General features: G+C 37.0%; 1 protein-coding gene, 1 long non-coding RNA gene and 2 other non-coding genes across 4 annotated transcripts; 3 read left to right on the forward strand and 1 right to left on the reverse strand.

Moving 5' to 3' along the window:
* Window positions 1-529: 529 nt before the first annotated feature.
* LOC127503394 (uncharacterized) lies at window positions 530-3,621 on the forward strand. Its single transcript, XR_007927080.1, has 3 exons — window positions 530-1,239; window positions 2,384-3,048; window positions 3,302-3,621. It is a non-coding gene; the product is annotated as an uncharacterized LOC127503394 (long non-coding RNA).
* On the forward strand, window positions 2,153-2,282 carry LOC127504397 (small nucleolar RNA SNORA17). The gene has a single exon (XR_007927366.1). It is a non-coding gene; the product is annotated as a small nucleolar RNA SNORA17 (small nucleolar RNA).
* LOC127504398 (small nucleolar RNA SNORA17) lies at window positions 3,089-3,226 on the forward strand. Its single transcript, XR_007927367.1, has one exon. It is a non-coding gene; the product is annotated as a small nucleolar RNA SNORA17 (small nucleolar RNA).
* A 2,278-nt stretch (window positions 3,622-5,899) lies between the features above and the next one.
* dipk1b (divergent protein kinase domain 1B) lies at window positions 5,900-22,228 on the reverse strand. The gene is made up of 5 exons (XM_051877087.1): window positions 21,685-22,228; window positions 13,129-13,263; window positions 11,850-11,957; window positions 10,394-10,570; window positions 5,900-8,557 (listed from the first exon to the last, which is right to left on the reverse strand). Exons 1-5 carry the CDS (start codon window positions 21,748-21,750, stop codon window positions 7,745-7,747), a joined length of 1,299 nt encoding a protein of 432 aa, XP_051733047.1. The 5' UTR covers window positions 21,751-22,228; the 3' UTR covers window positions 5,900-7,744.
* Window positions 22,229-24,059: the final 1,831 nt, after the last annotated feature.

A 24,059-nucleotide genomic window follows, 5' to 3' on the forward strand; every position in this document is an offset into this window, starting at 1 on the left:
CTCATTAGCTAAATAGCTGAATTTTTAAAATGTTTTAAAACAAAATATTACTGTTTTTTTTTTTTGTTATAATATTTGTAATATGTAAATCTACAATAGAGTCAAACACAGCTATTGTACTTTTTTTTTTTTTTTTTTTTTGCTTTATCGATGTAGCTATCGCAATGGAAAGCGCGTGATGAGGTACTGTTGCTATGGTTATCTTCGTAATGTGAACCCGAGATTGCTAGCGACCTTTTGGCGACAAGTAAAAATGCCTGTTCTGACTTGTAATCTAACCTTTATCATTACTGAAATGTTTGAAACATATACATAAGTGTTTTTTATTTTTATTTTTTATTTTTTTAATACCGTTCAATAAGACCCTCGACTTTTGTTTGACCTATTTGGGAAGGAATTCAAGCTTTAATTCGTGACTCTGCAAATCCGTCTTTTTTGGTCCAGCAGGTTGCCGTAGTTCTTCCACTATATCTTTAGCCATTCCTCTTGACTCACTGGATTTATTCTTTTTTCCGCAATGAAGGTGAGAACAACATCTACATATTGCATGATACATCCTGATATTACAAAGCAAAATACTTTGCTCATTCGATTTATATTATTAATTAGACATTATAAACATTTTATTATTATATTGTATAAGATCTTGACTGTACATTAGATCTGCTTTAGAATACTTAGTAATGGTAATGAGCGTGGCGTCATAAAACCATGTATGTAATTATATTTACGATGCATTTATCGCAGTTAATATTATCTAATGTTACATATGCAATGTTTACAGACATAATAACTCGCAATATTTGTTCCTTCTGCTTAAAACTGGCTTAAACCGCCCACGTGTTGCATGCAAATACGTCAGCCTGTAGTATAACACGAAAACGTTGCTCTACAGTGCAAAATCCTGAATTCTGCTCTTAAAAACTTAAAATGTAACCGTGCTGTCATGTTTTATTGCTGTGGGTTATTTTTATTCTCGGACACACAGCAGCAGTGCCTTTTGAGGCGACGCAACGTGGCTTTCAGTAGCGTGCTCGTGTCAGTAGGGGGCGTGAGCGCTCAAGACACGTGATTTCGATTCAAAGTGATACTTACTGCTGTCAATCACAATCCAAAGTACTGTAACCACACTGAACCTGCATGCTGCACAGTTATAAATTATGTTTTAACTCCACTACAGACCCTGAATGAAGGTCTTTTTTTTCCTGTTTGGAAACCACCATGATTTTCCACCATCAGGTAAAGATTTACTGTCAACAATATTTTTTAAGCATATACAGTGTTCTCTGTTAAAGGACATCCTAATTGTGTTGCACCATGGATACATTGAATTTAACTTACTAGCCTACTTCTGCCCAAATTAAATCTTATAAACATTTTAAAGTCATCAGAGAAAAAAAAAATAAGTCAATAATATTATCTTTACCAAATCATTTAAAACATACAGTTGACTTAGGTTTTAATTTTTCACACATTTGTTTTTAATGAATATTTTGGATTAAAATAAATAAAAGTTTAGGGTCTTAGTGTTTAGTATTAAAGAAATGAATATTTTTATTCATCAAGGATGCATTAAATTGATCAAAAGTGACAGTAAAGACGTATAAATGTTACAAAAGATTTATTTTTCAAATAAATGCTGCTCTTTTGAACGTTTTAATTCTATTAATCAACGAATCCTGAATAAAAATGCATCACATTTTCCACATATATATTAAGCAGTTTTCAACATTGATAATGAATGTTTCTCGAGCAGCAAATCAGCATATTAGAATGATTTCTGAAGGATCATGTGACACTGAAAACAGGAGTAATGATGCTGAAAATTCAGCTTTGCATTCAAATAAAAAACAGTGATTTTAAATTGTAATAATATTTCACAATATTTCTGTTTTTACTGTATTACTGACCTCAAACTTTTGAATGATAGTATAAGTATACTATATATATATATATAGCATTTTAATCACCTTTTTATTATTAAAAGTACAATTATTTTACATAATATCTTAACTAATATAATACAATATACATATAATGTGCATAATAATTATATACAAATCACAGAAAAAATATGTTTGGGAGTCTAGTCCGTCAATGTATGTTTTCTTGTGTAAGTGTGTGTGTAGTTGTGTGTTTGTGTTCTCTGGGTTTTGCCCCTTGAGACGTAACTTTGGCTGTGATGCCACTGTTGTGCCAAAAGTGGGCAGAAAGAAACTGGCTTGTGATCGACCCTGCTGTCCTGCATGGTGGACCAGGGGCTTGGAACGAGGCCGGATAACCCAAACCCAGACCTCTGTGTGTGTTAGAGCCCATTTCAGTCTGTTAAACCCTTTCCAAATACCCCATTAATTCTCCTAAAATTTGTATTTGAATACTCTAGATTCTAACTATGTGCTTCGTGAACTCAAGACAGACACAAGAAATGGAGCTGCACTTCACATGGGTGGTGGCCTAAAGTGCCCCTATTATGCTTTTTTTGTATATTATCTTTCATATAGTGTGTAATATAGATGTAAAAGGTCTGCAAAGTTTCAAAGATCGAAGTTATTGTCTCCCAAAAGAAAGAACAGATTCTGAAGTGCCTGAAACGAGCCGTCAGTAATTCCAGTTTTACTTCCTGCTCGAACCTACGTTGGTTTGTAACAAATTTGCATAATGGTTTTCATTAGCTGCCTGTGAACAACGCCTGTTTGCCCCGCCCTCAAACACTGTAGTTGTAGGCCTGGAAGAGTTTGGTTCATGTTGTCGACATGTCGAGAAGATGCTGTTTTCTGCACTGCCAAATGCACTTCTGAAGGATGAGGACTCAGGCTCGAATTGATACAGTAAAACCGACGGCATCATTACTGTTCATATTACTGTGTATCGAGTGCTGAGGGAAGCCTCTGGAGCTGAAATTCACCAATCACCAATCACAACAGACCGGGCCATCTGACCAATCAGAGCAGAGCAGACCAATCCCTTTAAAATAGCATAATAGGGGCACTTTAACACAGTACAACCCTGAACAGAGGTCAAAGGTCGACTCTGCAGCAAGCTGGACTAGTAAGTTTTCCTCCAGTAAACACACACACACACAGTTTTTATTGCTCTTCGAGGCGTTGCAGCACAGCTGAGCGTGCCGTGTCTGTGTCATGAGGCAGCGTACAGCAGAAGGGCGCTATAAACTACACTTTGTACCCATAATTCAACAGTGCAAAGAATGAGTGACAGTCCTTACAAACCAGCACAAGTCCATGTTCAGGGGTGATTTGAATCCTGTAAGGTTTTAATATTTATTTTGCTTTAATAATTTCAGAAACATGACAAACCATATGGAACGAGTCAGCTGACTGCAATATTTGCATCTGTGTCACATACTGTATCTGACTCAACTGAGGTTGTTGATCTCCACCTTCTCTTTGGGCCAGGATAGTGTTGACCAGCTGAACAAGATCACATGACCATCACCCACGACATAATTCATTCTGATTTTTTTAATGAGCCATAAACTGTACAATTGTTTCACTCACATCAATAATCCAATGTCAATTTATTTATTTGCTTATATTGAAAGCTGTCATAACAGAGATAATCTACAGTGGTCATTATCAGAAAATAAACCTCTTTAGACTGATACCACTCAGTTTCATGTTTTTTTTTCCTCCATAATTGTTCGTGAAGAAGTAAAAGTTTGGGGTAAGCACACAGCAAAATCACCTGAGTTAAATCAACTCTGCTTGGAGTACATTTGGTCCCTCTCTAAATAGTGTTAAAGTAACACTTAACCAGAGTTAAAGTTAATGAGATAATTAAGTGATGATTGAGCGTTAGTGATGAACACCTGCTGTTAACAAGCAGAATCACTGAAGAAAAGAGAAACACAAGAACTATAACTGACTTCAGCCACAGTCTTAGATGAAATCAACTGAAGATATAATACATTATATTTCTCAAGATCTCAGTAGAGGATGATTATCTTTTCTTCAGTGATTCTGCAGGTGTTCATCACTAATGTTCATTCATTACTTTATTAATCGCTTAATTATCTCATTAACTTTAACTCTGCTTCAGTGTTGCTTTAACACTATTTAGAGAGGGACCATATGTACTCCATGCAGAGTTGATTTAACTGGTGATTTTGCTGTGCAAGTTTTTTTTTTTTTTTATTCAGAAAGGATGCATTAAATTGACCAATGTTCTTGCACAAAAATATGAAGCAACTGTTTTCAACATTGATAATAAAAATGTTTCTTGAGCAAAAAAAAAAAAAAAATCAGCATATTAGAATGATTTCTGAAGGATCATGTGACACTGAAGACTGGAGTAATGATGCTGAAAATTCAGCTTTGACTCTGGAAAAAAAGTCATTTTAAATTACAGTTATAAACAGTCATTTTACATATTCTTGTTTTTACTGTTGTTGTTGTTGTTTTTTATTATTATTAAATAAATGCAGCCTTGGTGAGCAAAAGATACTTCTTTCAAAAACATTTTAAAAATCTCACCAAACCCAAACTTTTGAACAGTAGCATATGTTCACATTAAACATGATATGCTATAATTACACACATAATGTAAATATGCTATAATTCAGTATATCCATCTAGTCAAATTATTGCATATTTAATGGAACTAATAAAACAACAGTCTAACCTATAGACTAAGTCTTCTGTGGCCTGTTCCACAAAGCCGGTTTCAGTTTCTACCCAGGTAAGTTCAAGATCAGTTTGAGCAAACTCTGGTTTTTCAGGCTCATGAAGATGGATTGGTTTTTAGCGGGTTTCATTGCTATGGTAACTTATGCTACACGGCTAACCTGCTCCGGAGAAGGTTTTATTTTGAGTTAAGAGATCGCAAACCCAAACTCGACCAATCAGCTGTGAGTAAAGTGACACGTATCTGATGCAATAAAGCCACTCCCCCTGTATCTCTCACTCCAAATTAAATCAGTTTATAGTGAAAACATTTTAGAGACAAAATTGCTCAACATTTGCTGTTAATTACTCATTATATTTATATTAAATAAATTAAAATTATGAATAATTCATGACATATTCATATAATTTGGCCTATTATATTAATTGACAATATTAAACTTTGCTTTTAAATTAAAAAAAATATAATACATGCATAACATATAAAGCTTTTAAACAGATTAAGTTTACATGTATTCTTTTGAGCTCTTTGTGAAACTATATTAATTATTTGTTTGATTTACATGCATTGATATAGTCAGAACTTTTCTTTCAGCTGCCTTCTCAAACTTTCACTGCAGCAGTGTTTATTCCTGCTTTGTAAATGTGTTTTATTTCATATTTTTCATAACGATTTTAATATTCGGAAGAGACATGAATTGCACGGCTCTCTCGCGAGAAGTGAATCAAACTGACGTTCTCCTTGTTCAGTGTGATTGGCTGTTTGCCGCACGTGTCACGCTTTCAGGTGCACGCGCTTTGCAAACTCCGGATTAAACCTGAGTCGACAGATAAAGTTTATACCGAGCGTTGTGCAACAGTTGACCCTGATCTAAACCAGGTTGGATTTATCTGGATTTGTCAACTCCAAACCTACTCTGAAACTCAGAGTTTGTTCAACTAGCTTCATGCAACAGGCCACTGATGTGATAATTCTTTTACCATAAAAATATTTAAATAAATAACAGCTTGTTTGAGGTTTGAGGATCTTTTTCTCTCCAGTTTTGGTCCTGTTAGTAACGTGTCCTTTTAAAGGTGAGGTGGGTTTGGGAGGCCTCCCTGCACTAATATATGCTGATTCCTTGTTTCTTTCTAAAGGTCAGGTAAAAGGATACGTGCTGTTGTGTATGACCTCCCACCAAGTGCTGTACTTTGTGTGCCTGTGCTTCACTTCAAAAAACACAAAACATTATTATTTAATAAAACACATACACACAATATGAGTTTCAAACATTTACTAATCATTGAATAATAGTTGAACAGAATGATGGAGGTAAAATAAATAAGTATTTAGAAGCCTGAACAAGGCCAGATGCTAATTGTGCTGCTCTCCATACAGAGACACAGAATAAAATAAGAAACATGATTTAAAGTACATAAAATCACTTCATTCAACAACATGTAATTGTACTAAAGCCTAGCACACACTAGAAGACAAAAGCTCATCGTCCTTTCAACTCTCGCATAGTTGTGTGTTAATATGTGCAAGAATGAAATTTTAGGGTTGTTCCCACAAAGTCTGGGAGGAGATTGATCTTGAAAATGTGCGCTTGGTCGCATGATTCTTAATGTAAATACTCAGATGTACTTCCTGTTGGTTATTCGTGGAAAGTGCATGTTGTTTAGTATTAATGAGATGCAATCTGAGATCTGTTAGTTATGCTAGTGTGAGATGTTTATAAAAGTGGCTACTGTAAGTAAAGTGGAAGTGTTTACAGTGTGCACACACACTTTCTGCACATACACGGTTCACTAGACCGTGATTCCTCAAACTGTGTACTGACACCACAATTCTAATGTTAATAGTAACCATTTTCCAAACACATTCAGACATAAACACACATACCCTGAGAAACACAGTAAGTAATCTCACAGTTCAAGCATAGCAAATCCCATCACAAATGCTTCAGAACGCCCGGAAAAGGAATTCCTTCCTGTGAAACTACAACATGAGAAAAAGCATCCTCCTAGAACAAGCACACAAACACACTAACACACCATACACTCTGTAAAAAGACAATATAACCTCATTCCTTTACTCATACTCATTCCAATGTTGACGTCTTGGATGTGTTGCAGGTTTTGGCCTAGAGTCCAGACATTTCTTGACTTTGAAGGAAAGGTGCTTCCAAACATTGCTAAAGATCATTCTGGTTCCATGTTGAAAGTCAAAACAGGTGTGTGGATGTAGTTTACATCACAAAAACGTTCCAGGAACAGTCCTGCAGTCGCAACCAAAAGTTGCATGACTTGCTCAAGGGTATAGCGGTTGTAGAGCAAGACCGTCCTCTTCCAAACTCTTTCCTTGGGTTACTACTTCTTGGAATCAACCCTACTATCTTTGTGCTTGCAGCCCCGATCCTTAACCAAAAGTTCACCAAGCAGGACTCAAGGTTTCATTTGGGAAGGGGTTTTGCATGGTCAAAGAACGTCCTCTAGTTGTCTTTGTTCCCAATTAGACTTTAACTTCACCTTGGAAATTTCGGCCAAAGGAAAGAGACTCTTCCGATAGTTTTTCTATAGCATTAAAGGGTTGTCAGATTAATTGCTCAAGTAAAATAGAGGGTGGGGATGTAGAGCAAGACCATCCTCTTAGAAACTCTCCTTTCCTTGGGTTACTTCTACTTGGAATTGACCCTACTATCATTGTGCTTGCAGCCCAGATCCTTAACCAAAAGCTGACCTAGCAGAACTTAGCAAAATTTGGGAAGGGGTTGCACAGTCAAATAAATGTCCTCCAATTGTCTTTGTTCCTAATTGGACAGTCTTACTTCATCGTAGATCTTTCAGGCTAAGGGGTGTTTCTATTGATTAAAGGGTCTTCAATTGAGTCGCTTGATCAAAATAGTGGGTGGGGATGTAGTGTATGTCCTTTCAGAGCATACACTATATTCTCTCTTAAAGGTGATTGATGTTCGACAGATTTTATGTCCGTAGGGGCTGGCAGAGTTCAGCTATTCTGTTGGCCCTTCAGAGGCTGCTGTGCTGACCCCACTTTCGCTCTCAGGAAGTCTCCAATTCCCCTGCTCTTCGTTGCCTTTCTCTTGATCATCTCTATGTTGGTCTCAAGAGTACTTGGTGTTCGAGATCTTCTTCCACAGTAGTGTTTTGAGGTTGTTCAGAACAAGGGAATGATGCACCTCCATCTGCGAGGCAAGTCCGCTGAGAGTTACACAGGTGCGTAACTGTTTTTCCAGGTCTTCCCTCAGGTCTGATGGCGCTCCAAAGAGCAAGAAGTCTTGCAGTAGTGCGCACACCTTGGCCAAGTTGGGCTGCACCACCTCCACATTGCACTGCCTTGCCAATCGGTCGCACGTCGCGGTACAATCTCGCCCGTAAGTGCAGTCGGCATTTGCCTCGCAAGTTCTCCCTCGCAGGAACCCCTTGACGGTTGCTTCCGATGCTACGCTCTGAAGGTCTGCCATTTTGAAGTCATATTTCGCATTGTACCCAACCCGCCTCGGGCTTGCGTCACATATGTAGAAGCTTCCGTAAATGCCATGGAACACCTCCTCCACAAACTCGAGCAGACCGATGGTTATTCGAGCCCTGCGGGGCCATGCAGGAGCGAGCCACTGGTTAAGAGCGATGCCCAATGCCTCTGGAAACACTGGCTGTAGCCAGCCAGGCACCTCCAGCCTGAAGAGGGCGCTGTGTGCTACATGTTCAGTCACGTAAAGGTCTCCACAGAAGCCCAGCAGGTGGGGAGCGTGTTCTTTATCCTGCAGTGCCACCATTAAAACAAATTCATTGATCTGAAGCAAAGCCCACACGGATTTCGCCTCTGCTAACGAAACTTTGCCATCACCATTAACATCAGCTAAAGAAATCACACGGGTTACAAGGGTGCCAAGAGACGATTGCTCTCCAACACTGTCCTGTGAAGGAATGGGAGAGAAATTTTAGTTTTGGAATAAATTGCCATCAATAACATTGTCACAGTCATGAACTATAATTTACTACTTTCTATTTCTAGTCAGAGGTGGGTGGTATTTATAATTTGGGAGTAGGGGAAGTATTCATTCTAGAGAGCATTGTATGTGTACGAGATCATTGTCAATATTTTTGTTTTCCCGGGAGGAAAAAAGTACACCTGCTATTAAGATGCTTTTTGGTTGATCGGATCACAAGTGGACGAGGCTAAATACAGGTGTAAATGGGGTCTAAAACGCTTTGAGCTTGTCCACTTTCAACCACTTCCAGAGGTAGTTGAGAAAACATTCGACTGGATTGCTTTCGTAGAGTAAACGCTCTTGTGGTCGAATGTGTTCGAATGGCCACGAAAGAGCGCCTACTCTCCGCCTACTGACCTAACGCGTAAACATTATGGGAAGTGCGCCAGCCAGACAGGATTTAAACTTTGTCGGCTGAAGTTTGGTTTGAAGACGAAAAATGTACCAAGCACAATGTTCTCTCACCTGATTCCTGATTTCTAACACGGACTCACAGCGTTCGGTGTGATCTTGCGGCTATCAGAGCAGAACAAATTATGTTTTTCTGTTGTCTCCATGCATTCATATGTAAATTGCGCAAGCTTATTTTGTCCATTAGATCGAAAGATCTGAAAAAACCCATACATTTACCCGGCAATAGACCGTCCCCTCGCAGAAATCACGACAGAAGTGGTTGAAAGTGGAGAAAAGAGACAGATTAAAATACCAGGTGTATTTGGGTATGTGTCTGCCTCGTCCACTTGTGATCCGATCGACCAAAACACGTCCTAATACCAGGTGTAATCAGGGCCTAACTGACACAAACTCTAATTTTTATTTCATGAGATGTCTAACCTACAGTCTTTATCCAGTACACATATATGCGTGAATACTGAAGTGTGCATGGCCATTTGCAGCATTTTGTGTGGGTTGTGTTTAAGTGTGTGTGTTTGTTGTTCTCCCCTGTGACACTGAGAGTGAGTGTATTGTTCTGGCTGTGACCTTTTCAAGCTCCTTCAGTTATTTTTGGCTTCTCTTCCCTGTTACCCCACTCCCTCCCTTGCTCTCTCTCTCCATTTTCACCCTCCTACAGGAGACCATGAGGAACAGCCGAAAGCTTAGAGAGCGTTAGACTCTCTTTAGTTCCTTTTCTGCTTTCCTCTGCAGGACATTAACTTCTCAAATATCAGTCACAATTAGGGCTGGGTTATATAGCGAATATTCATCATATATTTCTGATCATTTGACTGGTGATTTCATTTAATCAACATTGAAAATCATTGCAATAAATGTTCAACTTAAAATTGACAAAGATGGCATTGGAGGTGGTAAGTTCAGTTCATTTTGGAGAATCAGTTCAAACTATTTCACAAAAACCACGTAAAAATGTTTATCATGTATTAAAATGCCCTTTTTTTAATTAAAATGATTAAATTTCATATGATAATGGTCATTTAGCAAAAAACACTAATTTTTTTACTTCCATTAAACATTTTAGATCTTCTTGAAAACAATGGCTGTTAAGTTGAAATGATGGTCAAAAACCCATTTCAGATTAACGAATTAATATCAAGATATCTACTGAATATCGTCATATGATTGAAAAACATTGATATAACGCCTGCACCACAAAAAGTTAAAGATGTCAAGTTCTAGAATTTAAGGACAGGCATTTTATGAGAATAAAACTGGTTTCTTTGTCAACTGCAGGTCTGGTTTACTGTGATATTTGCTTTTAATTTGAAACATTGACAATAAAGGAGGTGTAGTAGATGAAGAGACCTTGAGGAAGGAATGCAGCATCGCTCTGAATTCATCCATGGATGTACCGCGGGTGGGTTTATCATAGAGGCTGTTGTCATGCCGTAGTGGAGTGTCAGGACCATTTTCTCCTCTCATGCCCTCTTCAATGCCGCACTTCACCAACACGGCTTTCTCCTTCCACACAGCACTGTACACCTGCACGACACATATATTAACAGGCGTGTGACAGATGTGTATATGTGCCTATTTAGGACCATCATTTCTTTTTTTTTTACATTGTGACCAAAAATGAAGGAAGTAAAAAAAAAAAATCTTTAAGTAAATAAATAAATAATGCATTAAAAAAAAAACCCAAAAATAATATAGTACAAAAAATAAATTGCAAAACTAAGAATAATGCAAATAAACAAAGATAACATATCTAGATTAATATTTTGGGAAGAAAATGTGCTTGTTTGTTATGGAAAATAAATGTGATGCAAAAAACTTAAATGCAAAATATAATTTTTTGGGTTTTTTTCTTTAGTTTTGCTTTTCTTCATTAAAATGTGACCTGAACATATTTTTGTAAAAATCATCCATAATTGTATATACATGCCTATTTAGGACCATAATTTTTTTTTTCACATTGTGACAAAAAAAACAACAACAAAAAAATCCCCTACATAATTATTAATAATTAAATTATTTTTAATAAATAAAATTAAATAAAATCATTTAAAAATTTAAAAAATAATATAATAAAAAAGTAACATATTTCAGTATAGAAAAATCATCATTGAGAATAATGCAAATTAAATCAAAAAGATAAATATGAAGTAAAATGTCTAGATTCATTACCTCAATGAGAATTTTGGAGGAAAATATGGAAGCTTGTTTCCGCCATTAAATAAAAAAAAAAAAATAAAAAGGTAATTGCAACTATTTATCTCACAATTCTGACTTTTCTCGCAATTGCATGTTATAAAGTCAGAATTGCGAGTTATAAAGTCAGAATTGCGTGATATAAAGTCAGAATTATGAGATATAAAGTCAGAATTCTGACTTTTTTTTCGCAATTGCAAGTTTTTCACGCAACTTGCAATTCTGACTTTTTTCTCAGAATTGCGAGATATAAAGTCAGAATTGCATGATATATACTCGCAATTGTTTCTTATGAAGTCAGAATTGCTATATAAACTATAAAATTCTAAAACATTTTCTCAGAATTGAGTTTATATCTCATAATTCTTACATTATCTCATAATTCTGACTTGATAACTCACAATTGTGAGTTTATATCTCGCAATTCTGAAAGTCAGAATTGTGAGATAAAAAGTCACATTTACCTTTTTTATTTGTATTTTTAATGGTGGAAACAAGCTTCAATAGGAAAATGTGCTTGTTATGGAAAATAAATGAAAAACGAATGCAAATTATAATTTCTTTTTTATTAAAATGTGTTTTTGTAAGAATCATCCTTGTGTGTGTTTACCTGGTGCGTTGGTGACGTTGAAAGACAGTGCTGAAGAGACAGAGTTTTTTCCTCACAGAGAGACTTACACACCGACCCCGAGATGATACCTCTGCGGTAATGATCACACTAAACACACACAGAAAATGGACAGGCATTAACCACAAACGCTATATACTGTAAATACTGTATCTTGAGATCTTTTCTCAATTTAACAGTCTTGTGCAAGTAACAGGAGGACAAACCAGCCAGTTAGAGGACAGAGGGGGTCATGATGTTATGATGGACTGGCACTTGTGCAGATAATGACCCACAAACACACAGATCAGTCTAAAGGCAGCATATAACTTCTCCTTCTCAACTGCGTTCTCTCTCTTCCTTCTCGCTTTCATTTCTGATATCTACCAAAGTGGCTTTCAGCACACATGTTGCAAAACAAGAGCTGAAAAGGCCTTTCCTTTCTCTGGGCCTCACCAAGAGTCTAACACACATCACGTTTTAAGGCTCTGAAAAGACTGGCAAATTTGTTTTTAAAGGGACAGCACATCGAAAAAAGAAAATGTACCTCAAAGTGAGGTTTCCAGCAACTAATACTTAAAATTTAGGTCTGTTCCTCGCATAATACTATTGTGTGGCTTTAAAAGACTATGGTGCACAAGTTGTATGGATTTTTTGTCATTCTGGAGCTTGACCACACTAGTTACGATACACTTTTGTTTTATTGAAAAGCACATCCTGATTGTTCCATTAAAAAAAAAAAAAAACGCGAGCGAGTAGATGGTGAGTAGATGAGACCATTTTTTTGGTGAACTATCTTTTTAAGAATGTGTGACTCAGAATGCAAAACATCACAGTAAGAGGAAGTTTGTGTTTACATCCTGTAGCTGAATACAGAATTTGTGATTAAACTCAATCACACAGCATAATTAGCCTACTGCGACAATAAAACTGAGAATATTTAAATGTGGTTTCCATAACAGCATAATTATGAACTGCCATCTCTTTTGCTTCCTCCTTTTAATTTTCCAGTTTCAGCAATTCTGTGCAATGACTTCCTGTCAGGGACGAATACTGGAAGGCAAAACAGCATAAATATTACACCATCTGTGTGTATGTACAGTATGAGATCGCACGGAGGTGTTTGTCAATCATCATGTATCATCATAAGTCTCTCACTCTCTGTCTAAAGTAGCAAATCCTCTCTATTCCATGTTGATTTCACCTAAGTGGCAGGGAACAGCGCTCATGGGAAGGGACGTCCAGTTCAACTCATGCATTATGGAGGATTTCAGTGACTTACGATGAGCATGGTACAGACGTGTCCTCTGCAGAGCTCTGAATAAGAGGAATACTGCATGTAAATCACCCAGCTGGCCACCAGAATCCCAAACCACGCCACCAACAGGTACTTGACCTTTACTGCAGGTAAACGGGACTGAAAGAGAGACATAAATATACACTAAACAATATTTCACATGACATATATAAGCTCTTGTTTATATTACACTTTTATTTTGATCTTATTTCCACTTTAATATGAAAATAAATTGGATAAATATCAGAATTTTTCAATGTGAAGTGTAAAAATCATTATTATATCAATCGTAAAGGTGCAATATGTAAGATTTTTGCAGTAAAATCTCCAAAAACCACTAGTCCAGTGTTATATATTTTGTTCACCTAAGTACTTACAATATCTCAAATGTTTCCAACTATTTGTAAATCATGAGAAAATTGCTATTTTGACCAAGGCTCCGGGACGGGTCAATTGCGTCATACCCGCGTTACCCTCGGTTTCCGGTTTTATTTTGTAAAAACCATGGAAACACCAAAGACGCTTTAATATATTACTTGTTTTAATAGGCAAGGGAACAACTGTTTGGTTACGTTTATAGACAGAAAACTAATTGTTATATAGCTCAACATGTTTAGTCATTGTTTAAATCTAATTTTCTTGATTTTTTTTTGCGAGTACCATGCTTTACCATGCCTCAGAGAAAAACACTATTTTGTTAAGTAGCTAACATAGCATAATAAGATGCAGCTTTATTTTTAGTAACAGTAATACAGCATTTTCTGCATCATACGTTTTAAAATTAATTGCATGCCATTTATCAACACAAGCCATCCAGCATTTAATATGATATTCTAAAATCGATCTATCTTACTGCAGTGTGCAACAAGTGTCTCGCAGCAGCCGCCGAGCGAACGCACAGAGTAACATTATAACATCATTTTCAACACTCTCAAATGTATCTAATATGATAAACAGAGCTGCGTTACCTCATAATCATGACCGGAAAAGCGGAAGTGGCGCCGGCGGCTGTGGCATAATAAAAGTTGCGCTGCTCGCGGCGTGTGTTGCGCAATCGCTCCAGCGGCCTCGTTCAGCTCCCACAACACTCGGTCCTGCTCTGCTTCATACTACAGTAACGTTAATAATCACATCCATGAACATGATTTCTTCCCGAGTCCTATCCTGATTGTTTCCACCAGCTGTGAGGTGAAGACCACATGTCCCAAGATTCCGCGCTCAAACTTGGCGTCATCAAGCTACACCTTTGTTTTGAATAGGCCTCTAGCGGACAGAAGTCTTACATATTGCACTTTTAACTCAACCTTTGACAATTTATAATCATTTCACTCTTTCTTTACAATAGATATACAAAGTATTGCACAGAAGGGTACATATAATATGTAAACTATTTTAAACAAAACATAAGAATTTTTTATTTTTTTTAAAAAAGCAATGTGTAATATTTAAAATTAATATTACATTATTTTTAATAATTTAATATAATTTAATAAATGATATACACTAAAAAATAACAAAAAACCAAAACAAATTTACACAGAAAAATACAGTTTAAAACAGTAATATACCATAAAAACAATGCATTCTGGGTAAGATTATTAGTCGTTTTTGAGAAAAAATAGGCTACCTATAACGTAAAGGCTACTTTCTCGAAAACGACAAATATCACCCAGAATGCATTATTTTTACAGTGTATTACTTCTGTATATTACAATGCATTCTGGGTAATATTATTTGTCGTATTCGAGAAAGTAGTCTATAGGCCTCTTTATTACCCAGAATGCATTGTTTTATGGTATACTGCTGTTCCAATAGAAAACAGTATTTTACTGTGTAGATTTTTTTTACAGTCATTTTTTAAAGTGTATAATATTAAATTATAAGAATAAATAGTTTATTAAATGTAATATTTGATGTACATAATGTCTCAAATGTTTTGCTTTGAACAATGACAGTAGAAATGCAGATCAGAAGTTCAAAGTTGTTCTAATTTCATATAATAAGAAAAAATATCATATTAAATTACATTCTGAAACTTGTTGATGACGTTATGATGAGTATGCCAGGGTGGGGTGTTTTATGAATATGGGGTATGTGCCACATGACATATATAAGCTCTTGTTTATATTATATTTTTAATGCCGATCTGGGCCACTTTCATATGTGGACCTTAATATCAGAATTTTGCCATCATGAAATTTTTATTTTTAAATCTAAATTCAACCTTTGTCATTATGTTATGATACACAAGCAAATTATTTAGAATCGTTTATTTACACAATAACTAAATGAATACACAAAAAGGTGCATATAAAAATACGTAAAATATATATAGATGCAAAATATAATATTATATATACATATATATATTAAATAAATAATTAAATTTAATATATATCAATGTGCATTATATCTTAAATGTGTGGCTTTGAACAGTCCTTTTAAGTTACTTTTTTCATATAAGTGAAAATGATATTAAATTATATGTTGAAACTTGATGATGACGACATTATGAATATGCCAGGGTGGAGTGTTTTATGCAGGGTATGTGCCACATTTAAAAGGTCATTTGAAAAAAAAAAAAATTGGATTTGAGCAGAAAATCAGAATGGGGCACATTGGCTTGCGATGTAACTGTAGCTTATCCCACTTTGAGAGAGTTAGAGAGAGAAAGCAACAGTGAACAATATTAGTGGTCATTAGCATGTGTCCTAACAAGATTAAACGTCTTCTCTTGGACAGTTTTCAGGTGTAAAAGGGCGCTGAATGCCGAAGGCAGCAACTGTTCTCTGTGCTTGAGTGGGAAAGTGAGTGTGTGTTTGTGTTGTGTGACTCTGTGAAAACTCACATATCCGATTACTGCCTGTTGATACAGACAACTGTTATTAGATACCTAAATTCAGTCAGTGTGTATGTGTGTGCTCTCTGAAAACCTGAGGCCTGAGGCCTGAACACGCAGTCCAAAAAATGCAGTTTTGACAGTGCCACACTTTAAAATACATTCATGTCATGTAAAAATATGCACTGAATTTTTCATTGAAAAATAAACATTATATAATCATTTACTCACCCTCATGTTGTTCAAAACTTATATGAACAACATTTCAATTGAAATGCCATGAAAATACAATGAATGGGGCTTTCAAGCTTCAAAAAGCATGCAAAAGCACCATAAAAGTTTCATAGAAAGAGTTCATATCATGACAATATTCTTGAAAAAAAAATCTCACCCTATCTCTTCCTGGCACATTCATTAAGAGTTCATGAAAGTAGAGATGTTGTATGCATAAACGATTCATTCTTTTGAGTCAAATCTTTTCAATGAATCTATTGATCTAGTTCTCAATACCAGTCTGAATGATTTGTTCACAAATTGAACTGAATCAGTTCTCAACTCAATAAATTAAAGGTGCAGTAAGCAATTTTTGATAAACGCTGTTGAAAGTGGATCGGACCGAGTGGCACAACAAACTTGTAGCCAATCAGCAGTAGGGGCGTGTCCACTCATGATGGGGGAGGAGAGAGTGAGCAAGAGGGAGAGTTGAAGAAAGACTGTAGAAAGAGAGAGGGCTGAGAGACATTACAAAAAGTTTTGTAGGTCTTTCACTGGAAAAAGTAAGGTTATGATCAGGCAAGAGCTTTTAATATTAGAAAAGCTTTCCAGCGCTGGAGAGACCTAAAGCCCAAAGTATACATAGTTTTTTGCATACGCATACAGTCGAACGCACAGCCTTGCAAAGTATACTTCACTTGACTCGTACGCGTACACAGGCGTTCTAAGTTTTGAGCAATCTCTCGCCATGAGTTAAAACCACCCCATGTAAATATATTTAGCCTCATTTCCACCTAAATTACCCAGAACTTTTTTCCCCCCAGACCTGTTGCTGTCTGCATTTCCATCACGGTCTAATTCCATGAGCGCGACTTTTCAGCTCCTGCTGGATTTCGTCCTCCACATATATGCTTAATAAAGCCCGAACCTCGTATTTTTAAACCCCATTGTTGATTCAAATAGCAAACAACTCTTGCAACTGCACGCCCCGTAACAGACTTTTGAAAATGGTAGTTGAAATAAAATGCTGCGTGGAGTCAACCAATCAAAATACTGTGTGAACTCAGCATGTTCAGCGCCCAAGTCCCACCCCCGAAAGTTCTAGAACTTTTGAAAAATCTCACAAGCAGGGACTTTTTAAGGGGGGAATTTTTACCTGGAACTTTACTTAGACCCTGGTTCCTGCAGTCGAAACTCACCGAGTACCATCACAAAGTCCCTAGATCTTGGGGAAAGTTCATGTGGTGGAAACAGGGCTTTTGTATTCTTTCATGCTAGAGCTGTACAGATGAGGGTACTTTCTAATGTCTTCACATAATCTCTCATCTATGTAGACCTCCAATTTCGCTGTAGCTTGCATGTGTTTCAGTCTGTTCTGTTTATGCAGTTTTTGTTTGACTACCTTGTGAATCGACGGCCCCAGGGCACGGTTGCCACCTCGTGGATAAACTAATTACTGCAAAAAATATTAAATGTGCATATTCGACCTGCGCACACAAAGCACGTACTCTTCTGATGATGAAATTCGCGTCACGCACACTGTACGCGGACCCTCGTGCAAAAGGGAAGTATACTTTGGGCTTCAGCAGGAAGGCCTGAAAACGGATGCAGAGGCTGCTTTGTTTCTGCTACATACATGAGTAACACTGACTGTGCTATATTTCACCGAATCAAGATCTGCTGTTGTTGTAATGTTAGCAATAATAACAGGACAGTTTTGAGTGTCATTGTTTGTCTGGAGCTGGTGTACTGCTTAAGACCAACAACAATCTATTGCTTGTATTTACTCTTGTGTACTGTATGTTCATTTTTTGTGCTTCCTTGTCTTCTTTTTTGATTTTGCTTCGCTTCAGCTATGATAAAGAGACATCCACTCTTGCTTTGCATGTTTGTGAATTTTAGGGGCGGAGCAATGAAGGGAGGGGTGTGTTTGTTTGGGTTGATTTTAAAATCTCTCATAAATTGCTTACTGCACCTTTGTTTTAAGATATCCATGTTACAGTGTACAAACCCGATTCCAAAAAAGTTGGGACACTGTACAAATTGTGAATAAAAAAGGAATGCAATGATGTGGAAGTTTCAAATTTCAATATTTTATTAAGAATACAACATAGATGACATATTAAATGTTTAAACTGAGAAAATGTATTATTTTAAGGGAAAAATAAGTTGATTTTAAATTTTATGGCATCAACACATCTCAAAAATGTTGGGACAAGGCCATGTTTACCACTGTGTGGCATCCCCTCTTCTTTTTATATCAGTCTGCAAACGTCTGGGGACCGAGGAGACAAGTTGCTCAAGTTTAGGAATAGGAATGTTGTCCCATTCTTGTCTAATACAGGCTTCAGTTGCTCAACTGTCTTAGGTCTTCTTTGTTGCATCTTCCTCTTTATGATGCGCCAAATGTTTTTTTACGGCTGAAAGATCTGGACTGCAGGCTGGCCATTTCAGTACCCGGATCCTTCTTCTACGCAGCCATGATGTTGTAATTGATGTAGTATGTGGTCTGGCATTGTCATGTTGGAAAATGCAAGGTCTTCCCTGAAAGAGACGACGTCTGGATGGGAGCATATGTTGTTCTAGAACTTGGATATACCTTTCAGCATTGATGGTGCCTTTCCAGATGTGTACGCTGCCCATGCCACACGCACTCATGCAACCCCATACCATCAGAGATGCAGGCTTCTGAACTGAGCGCTGATAACAACTTGGGTTGTCCTTGTCCTCTTTAGTCCGGATGACATGGCGTCCCAGTTTTCCAAGAAGAACTTGGTTGATTCGTCTGACCACAGAACAGTTTTCCACTTTGCCACAGTCCATTTTAAATGAGCCTTGGCCCAGAGAAAACGCCTGCGCTTCTGGATCATGTTTAGATATAGCTTCTTTTTTGACCTATAGAGTTTTAGCCGGCAACGGCGAATGGCACGGTGGGTTGTGTTCACCGACAATGTTTTCTGGAAGTATTCCTGAGCCCATGTTGTGATTTCCATTACAGTAGCATTCCTGTATGTGATGCAGTGCCGTCTAAGGGCCCGAAGATCACGGGCATCCAGTATGGTTTTCCGCCCTTGACCCTTACGCACAAAGATTGTTCCAGATTCTCTGAATCTTTGGATGATATTATGCACTGTAGATGATGATAACTTCAAACTCTTTGCAATTTTTCTCTGAGAAACTCCTTTCTGATATTGCTCCACTATTTTTCACCGCAGCATTGGGGGAATTGGTGATCCTCTGCCCATCTTGACTTCTGAGAGACACTGCCACTCTGAGAGGCTCTTTTTATACCCAATCATGTTGCCAATTGACCTAATAAGTTGCAAATTGGTCCTCCAGCTGTTCCTTATATGTACATTTAACTTTTCCGGCCTCTTATTGCTACCTGTCCCAACTTTTTTTGGAATGTGTAGCTCTCATGAAATCCAAAATGAGCCAATATTTGGCATGACATTTCAAAATGTCTCACTTACAACATTTGATATGTTATCTATATTCTATTGTGAATAAAATATAGGTTTATGAGATTTGTAAATTATTGCATTCCTTTTTTATTCACAATTTGTACAGTGTCCCAACTTTTTTGGAATCAGGTTTGTAATTATACATTTAGGGCTGAGTAATAATAATTAACTACATGTACTTACTACAGGGTTAGGGTTAAGGCCAAAGTATTACCTTAGTCTTTACACGTACGCGAGGGTCTGCATACAATGTGCATGACGCAAATTTCGTCACCAGAACGCTCCTACGCACAGGTCGCACATTTGCATTGAATTTGTTTTGCACTAATCAGTTGTTCCAAAAGGTGGCGGCACTGGCCTGCATGGGCCGTTGTTTCACAGTAAAAAACAAAAGTAAAAAGACGGAGCAAAAATATAAACAAAATACCGGAGACTGCAACAACAACAGATGCCACTGACAAGCGCTTGTGTGATTATGAGATATCCGTCATAACTTCTGGAGAAAAATAGCGCAGACACTGGACAAAGATGAAACTTTCTAGAGCGCATGTGTGGACCGCCTGCGTTCGCACACGCTATCAGATGAAGTATACTTTGAAAGTCTGCGCATACGCCAGCATACACGTAAAAAACAAAAACAAAGTGATCAGGTTTAGTTCCATGTAAGTATGCATAATTTATAGTTATTACTACAGTAACAACATGTAACGTGTAACAAGAAAATTGTAAAATAAAGTGTTACCAAATTAAATATTACTCTGTTCCTCACACAAAACTATTGCATGGCTTCAGAAGGCTTGGAATATAGCATAAGCATCACTTTTATATTTTAATAGCTTTTGCATCATTCTTGAAGACTGAAAGCTTCAGTCCCCATAAAACTGCCAGTAAAACTCCCTAATTTTTCCTTTTGTGTTCCACAGAGGACAGAAAGTTTTACGGGTTTGCAATAGCATGACAGTGAGTAAATAATGAGAGAATCTTCAGGTCTGTTTAATATGAGGAATTGTGCTTTTGTTTAACTTCAGGTTGAATCACTGCTGTTTTAATTCTCTTGTACGAGAGAAAAGAAAGATGCATTTGTCATCTGTGCCATCTTCAGCGCAGGGTTCAGCAATGAATCTGACAGAGTTGACCTACACAGTCTCAAACGGTCACAGTGTGCACTTACGGTGAGTGCACTTATGAAAGAGGGCTCTTAGTGCGGATCTACAGAAATACTGTCAGCATACGGTGTGCATTAAGCACTCAGACCAGCCGTGTGTGTGTGTGTGTGTGTGATTAGCTAAAGATGGGAAAACAGTATATTAATTGCAACATTTAAAATGACAGATCCGCTTTCTTTTGATTTATGGACCCTGTCTTTTAAAAATACAGACGAAGAATGCAACGCATATAAATCAGGAGGTACAGTGATGGTATCAAATGGTCATACCATGTTGTGTGAAAGAATAGGGGTGAACGGGGCTAGTTGTCACACTAAGTCACAAAGACTTTATTTCAGTAACTTTAAGGAATACAATTATGCAATTATGTGTGTTTCCACTAGCAGAAATTATTTGATATGTTTATGTTACCTTTAGCATATTTGCTGTTTCATGAATTTGTGTGCATATTGTTTTAAAATGTATTATTATTATTCTTTTTTTTCATTTTGCTTAAGTGAAAAGCCTAAAATAGGTTAATTAATGGCACGTTCCCCTTAATCTCAACATATATTTCTGGGAAAAAAAATAGTAAAAATGTTTAATAGCTTACAGAAATTGACTTTCAAAATGAAACCTTTCCTGAGATATGTTTACTGAAGTAAAAAGTGAACTAGCATATGACTTCCATATTCATGTATCATGGTATTTACACAGTATTCATGTAAATACAATGCCAGGAAACACATTATCATGGTCCCATGCCCAAAAACGTGGTGATACCATGGTACTTTTGTGTTACTGTGTTATTTCAATTTATTTATAAGGTTTTCGTTTCGAAAAATATGACCAACATTGTCTTTCGAGTGAAGAAAGTTACCTGTAAACCCTTAGATAAGGGACAGAAGAGCACCAGGTGCACCAGCCTGCGTAAACTCCTCGGCATCTTCACAGAATCACTGATGATGCGCAACACAAATACAGATTCCTCTTCAAACGCGCCGTCACTTTCTCATCTCGTCTCCTCCATTACAGACGACACGCCAGCTGTGTTCTCCAGCACATCAAAGAGCAAAAATACACATTTACTCTTATTTTATCGCCGTGTGCTTTCGTTTCAAGATGCAATCGGCCGTGCGATGGAGAAACATCCCATGCTGGTGGTGCTCAACTCAAGGACACGCGCTCGCACACGCATCCATTTGCACGCGCTGCATCCAGAGACGCGCGAGCTCCAGGCATCAAAGATGCCAAAGATGCTTTGAAACCCAGCTCTGACATTTGCGGGATATTTAGACAGATGTTTGGTTCTCCAAAAGATCAGCGCGAATCGTGTGGATGAGACGGTGCGAGAATGAGAATCACTGACGATCAGCTGGAGATTCGGCCTCTGTGCTACTCCACAAAGCGTCTTAAAGGGGAAGAGACCCCTGATCTACACTACCGACAGAAAACAAACAATACTGTCCCTTTAAATGCGATTGATTACAATAGAATAAAATAAGATTAAAATCTCTTTAAATGTGATAAAACACATTTAAAACAATATAGGAAATATCCCTTATTTAATTAAAAGACAATATAAGAAATATCCCTTAAATTTGACCACAGACTATAGGTTATAATTAAGATAAATATCCCTTTAAAGGGATAGTTCACCCAAAAATGAAAATTCTGTCATCATTTACTCACCCTCAAGTTGTTCCAAACCTGTATAAATTTCTTTGTTTTTTTGAACACAAAGGAAGATATTTTGAAGAATGTGGGAAACTGAACAGTTCTGGGGCACCATTGACTTCCATAGTATTTATTTTTCCTACTATGGAAGTCAGTGGTGCCACAAAGCGGCCTGGTTACAAACATTCTCAAAATATCTTGCACTAATTAGTTTATCCACAAGGTGGCAACCATGCCCTGTGGCCGTCAAATCACAAGGTAGTCAAAGAAAAACTGCATAAACAGAACAGACCAGAACGCATGCAAGCTACAGCGGTAATTGAGGCTTATATAGTTGAGAGATTGTGCGAAGAGGTTAGAAAGTACCCTTGTTTGTACAACTCTAGCAAGAAAGAATACAAAGATATTTACATGGGTTGTAACTCGTGATGAGAGATTGCTCAAAACTGCGCATGTGTCGAACGTCTGTGTACACTTAAAAGTCAAATGAAGTATACTTTGCAAGGCTGTGCGTGCTTGCAAAAAAACAAAGTATACTTTCAGCTTTACTGTTGTGTTCTCTTACCATTGCATTGCTATACTATTCATGTCCACTAGGTGGTACAGTGGTGTTTACATGTTAAACTGATTTAAGAAGTGCGTGGAAGGAAAAACAAGAGTTGAGTAAATGTAATGCTAAGCTACTGCTTGTGTTGAATGCTTATCATCTATTCCTCCTTCAACATAAAACTTACTCACCTGTTGAGTAATAAAATGCCATCTCCACGTTGCTTTACAACATTTCAAATCCCTCAGTTTTTGCCATATCCAAAAAGCCAAGCCAATGTTGATTCTCATTTTATCACAAGCTCTGTCGTGTTCTGAGAAAGCAGACTCTCCTCTTTTCAGGTTTTTTTTTTTTTCTTTTAAATGGGTGATTCTCCGGACTAGCCGGAGCAACTTTTCTCTATTTACGGATATGACGAGACACGCACGGATGAATTATGTATGTACACAATTTCCCACAAAAAAAAAAAAAAAAACCCATCCTGCTTATCCCTACATAAACACTTATAGCCCCGATTTCACAACCTAGTCCCGGACTAAAATGCATGTTTGAGCTTTTTTAACTGAAAGCCATTGTTTTGTCTCAAGATGCACACCATTAATGTTATGAATATTGTAATATTATTTATGTAATATATATATATATTTTCTGAACTAATTGAACTAAGGCCTAATCTAAGCCTTGTCTGTAAACCAGGCCATAATAGGCTTACCACAGTGAATCAGGGAAAGATAAAAACAAGACGGATTGATGGTGTATTGACTCATTATTTATATTTTGTTAATTTTGTACAAAAAAGTTACACAGTGTATCTTTAAAGTATATGTCTACAGCTAGGCTTGTACTTGCAGAGGTTTCATCTTGCATGCAGCACATTGAGAGTGAAATAGTCTGATTGCACAGTATTTTAATAGTATTTTATATGTAACATTACAGGGATAGTTCACCCAAAAATGAAACTTCTGTCATCATTTACTCACCCTCAAGTTGTTCCAAACCTGTATGAGTTTGGAATAAATAAATTACTTTCT

Source organism: Ctenopharyngodon idella, chromosome 21 (assembly GCF_019924925.1).
Source record: "Ctenopharyngodon idella isolate HZGC_01 chromosome 21, HZGC01, whole genome shotgun sequence".
Lineage (NCBI taxonomy): Eukaryota > Metazoa > Chordata > Actinopteri > Cypriniformes > Xenocyprididae > Ctenopharyngodon > Ctenopharyngodon idella.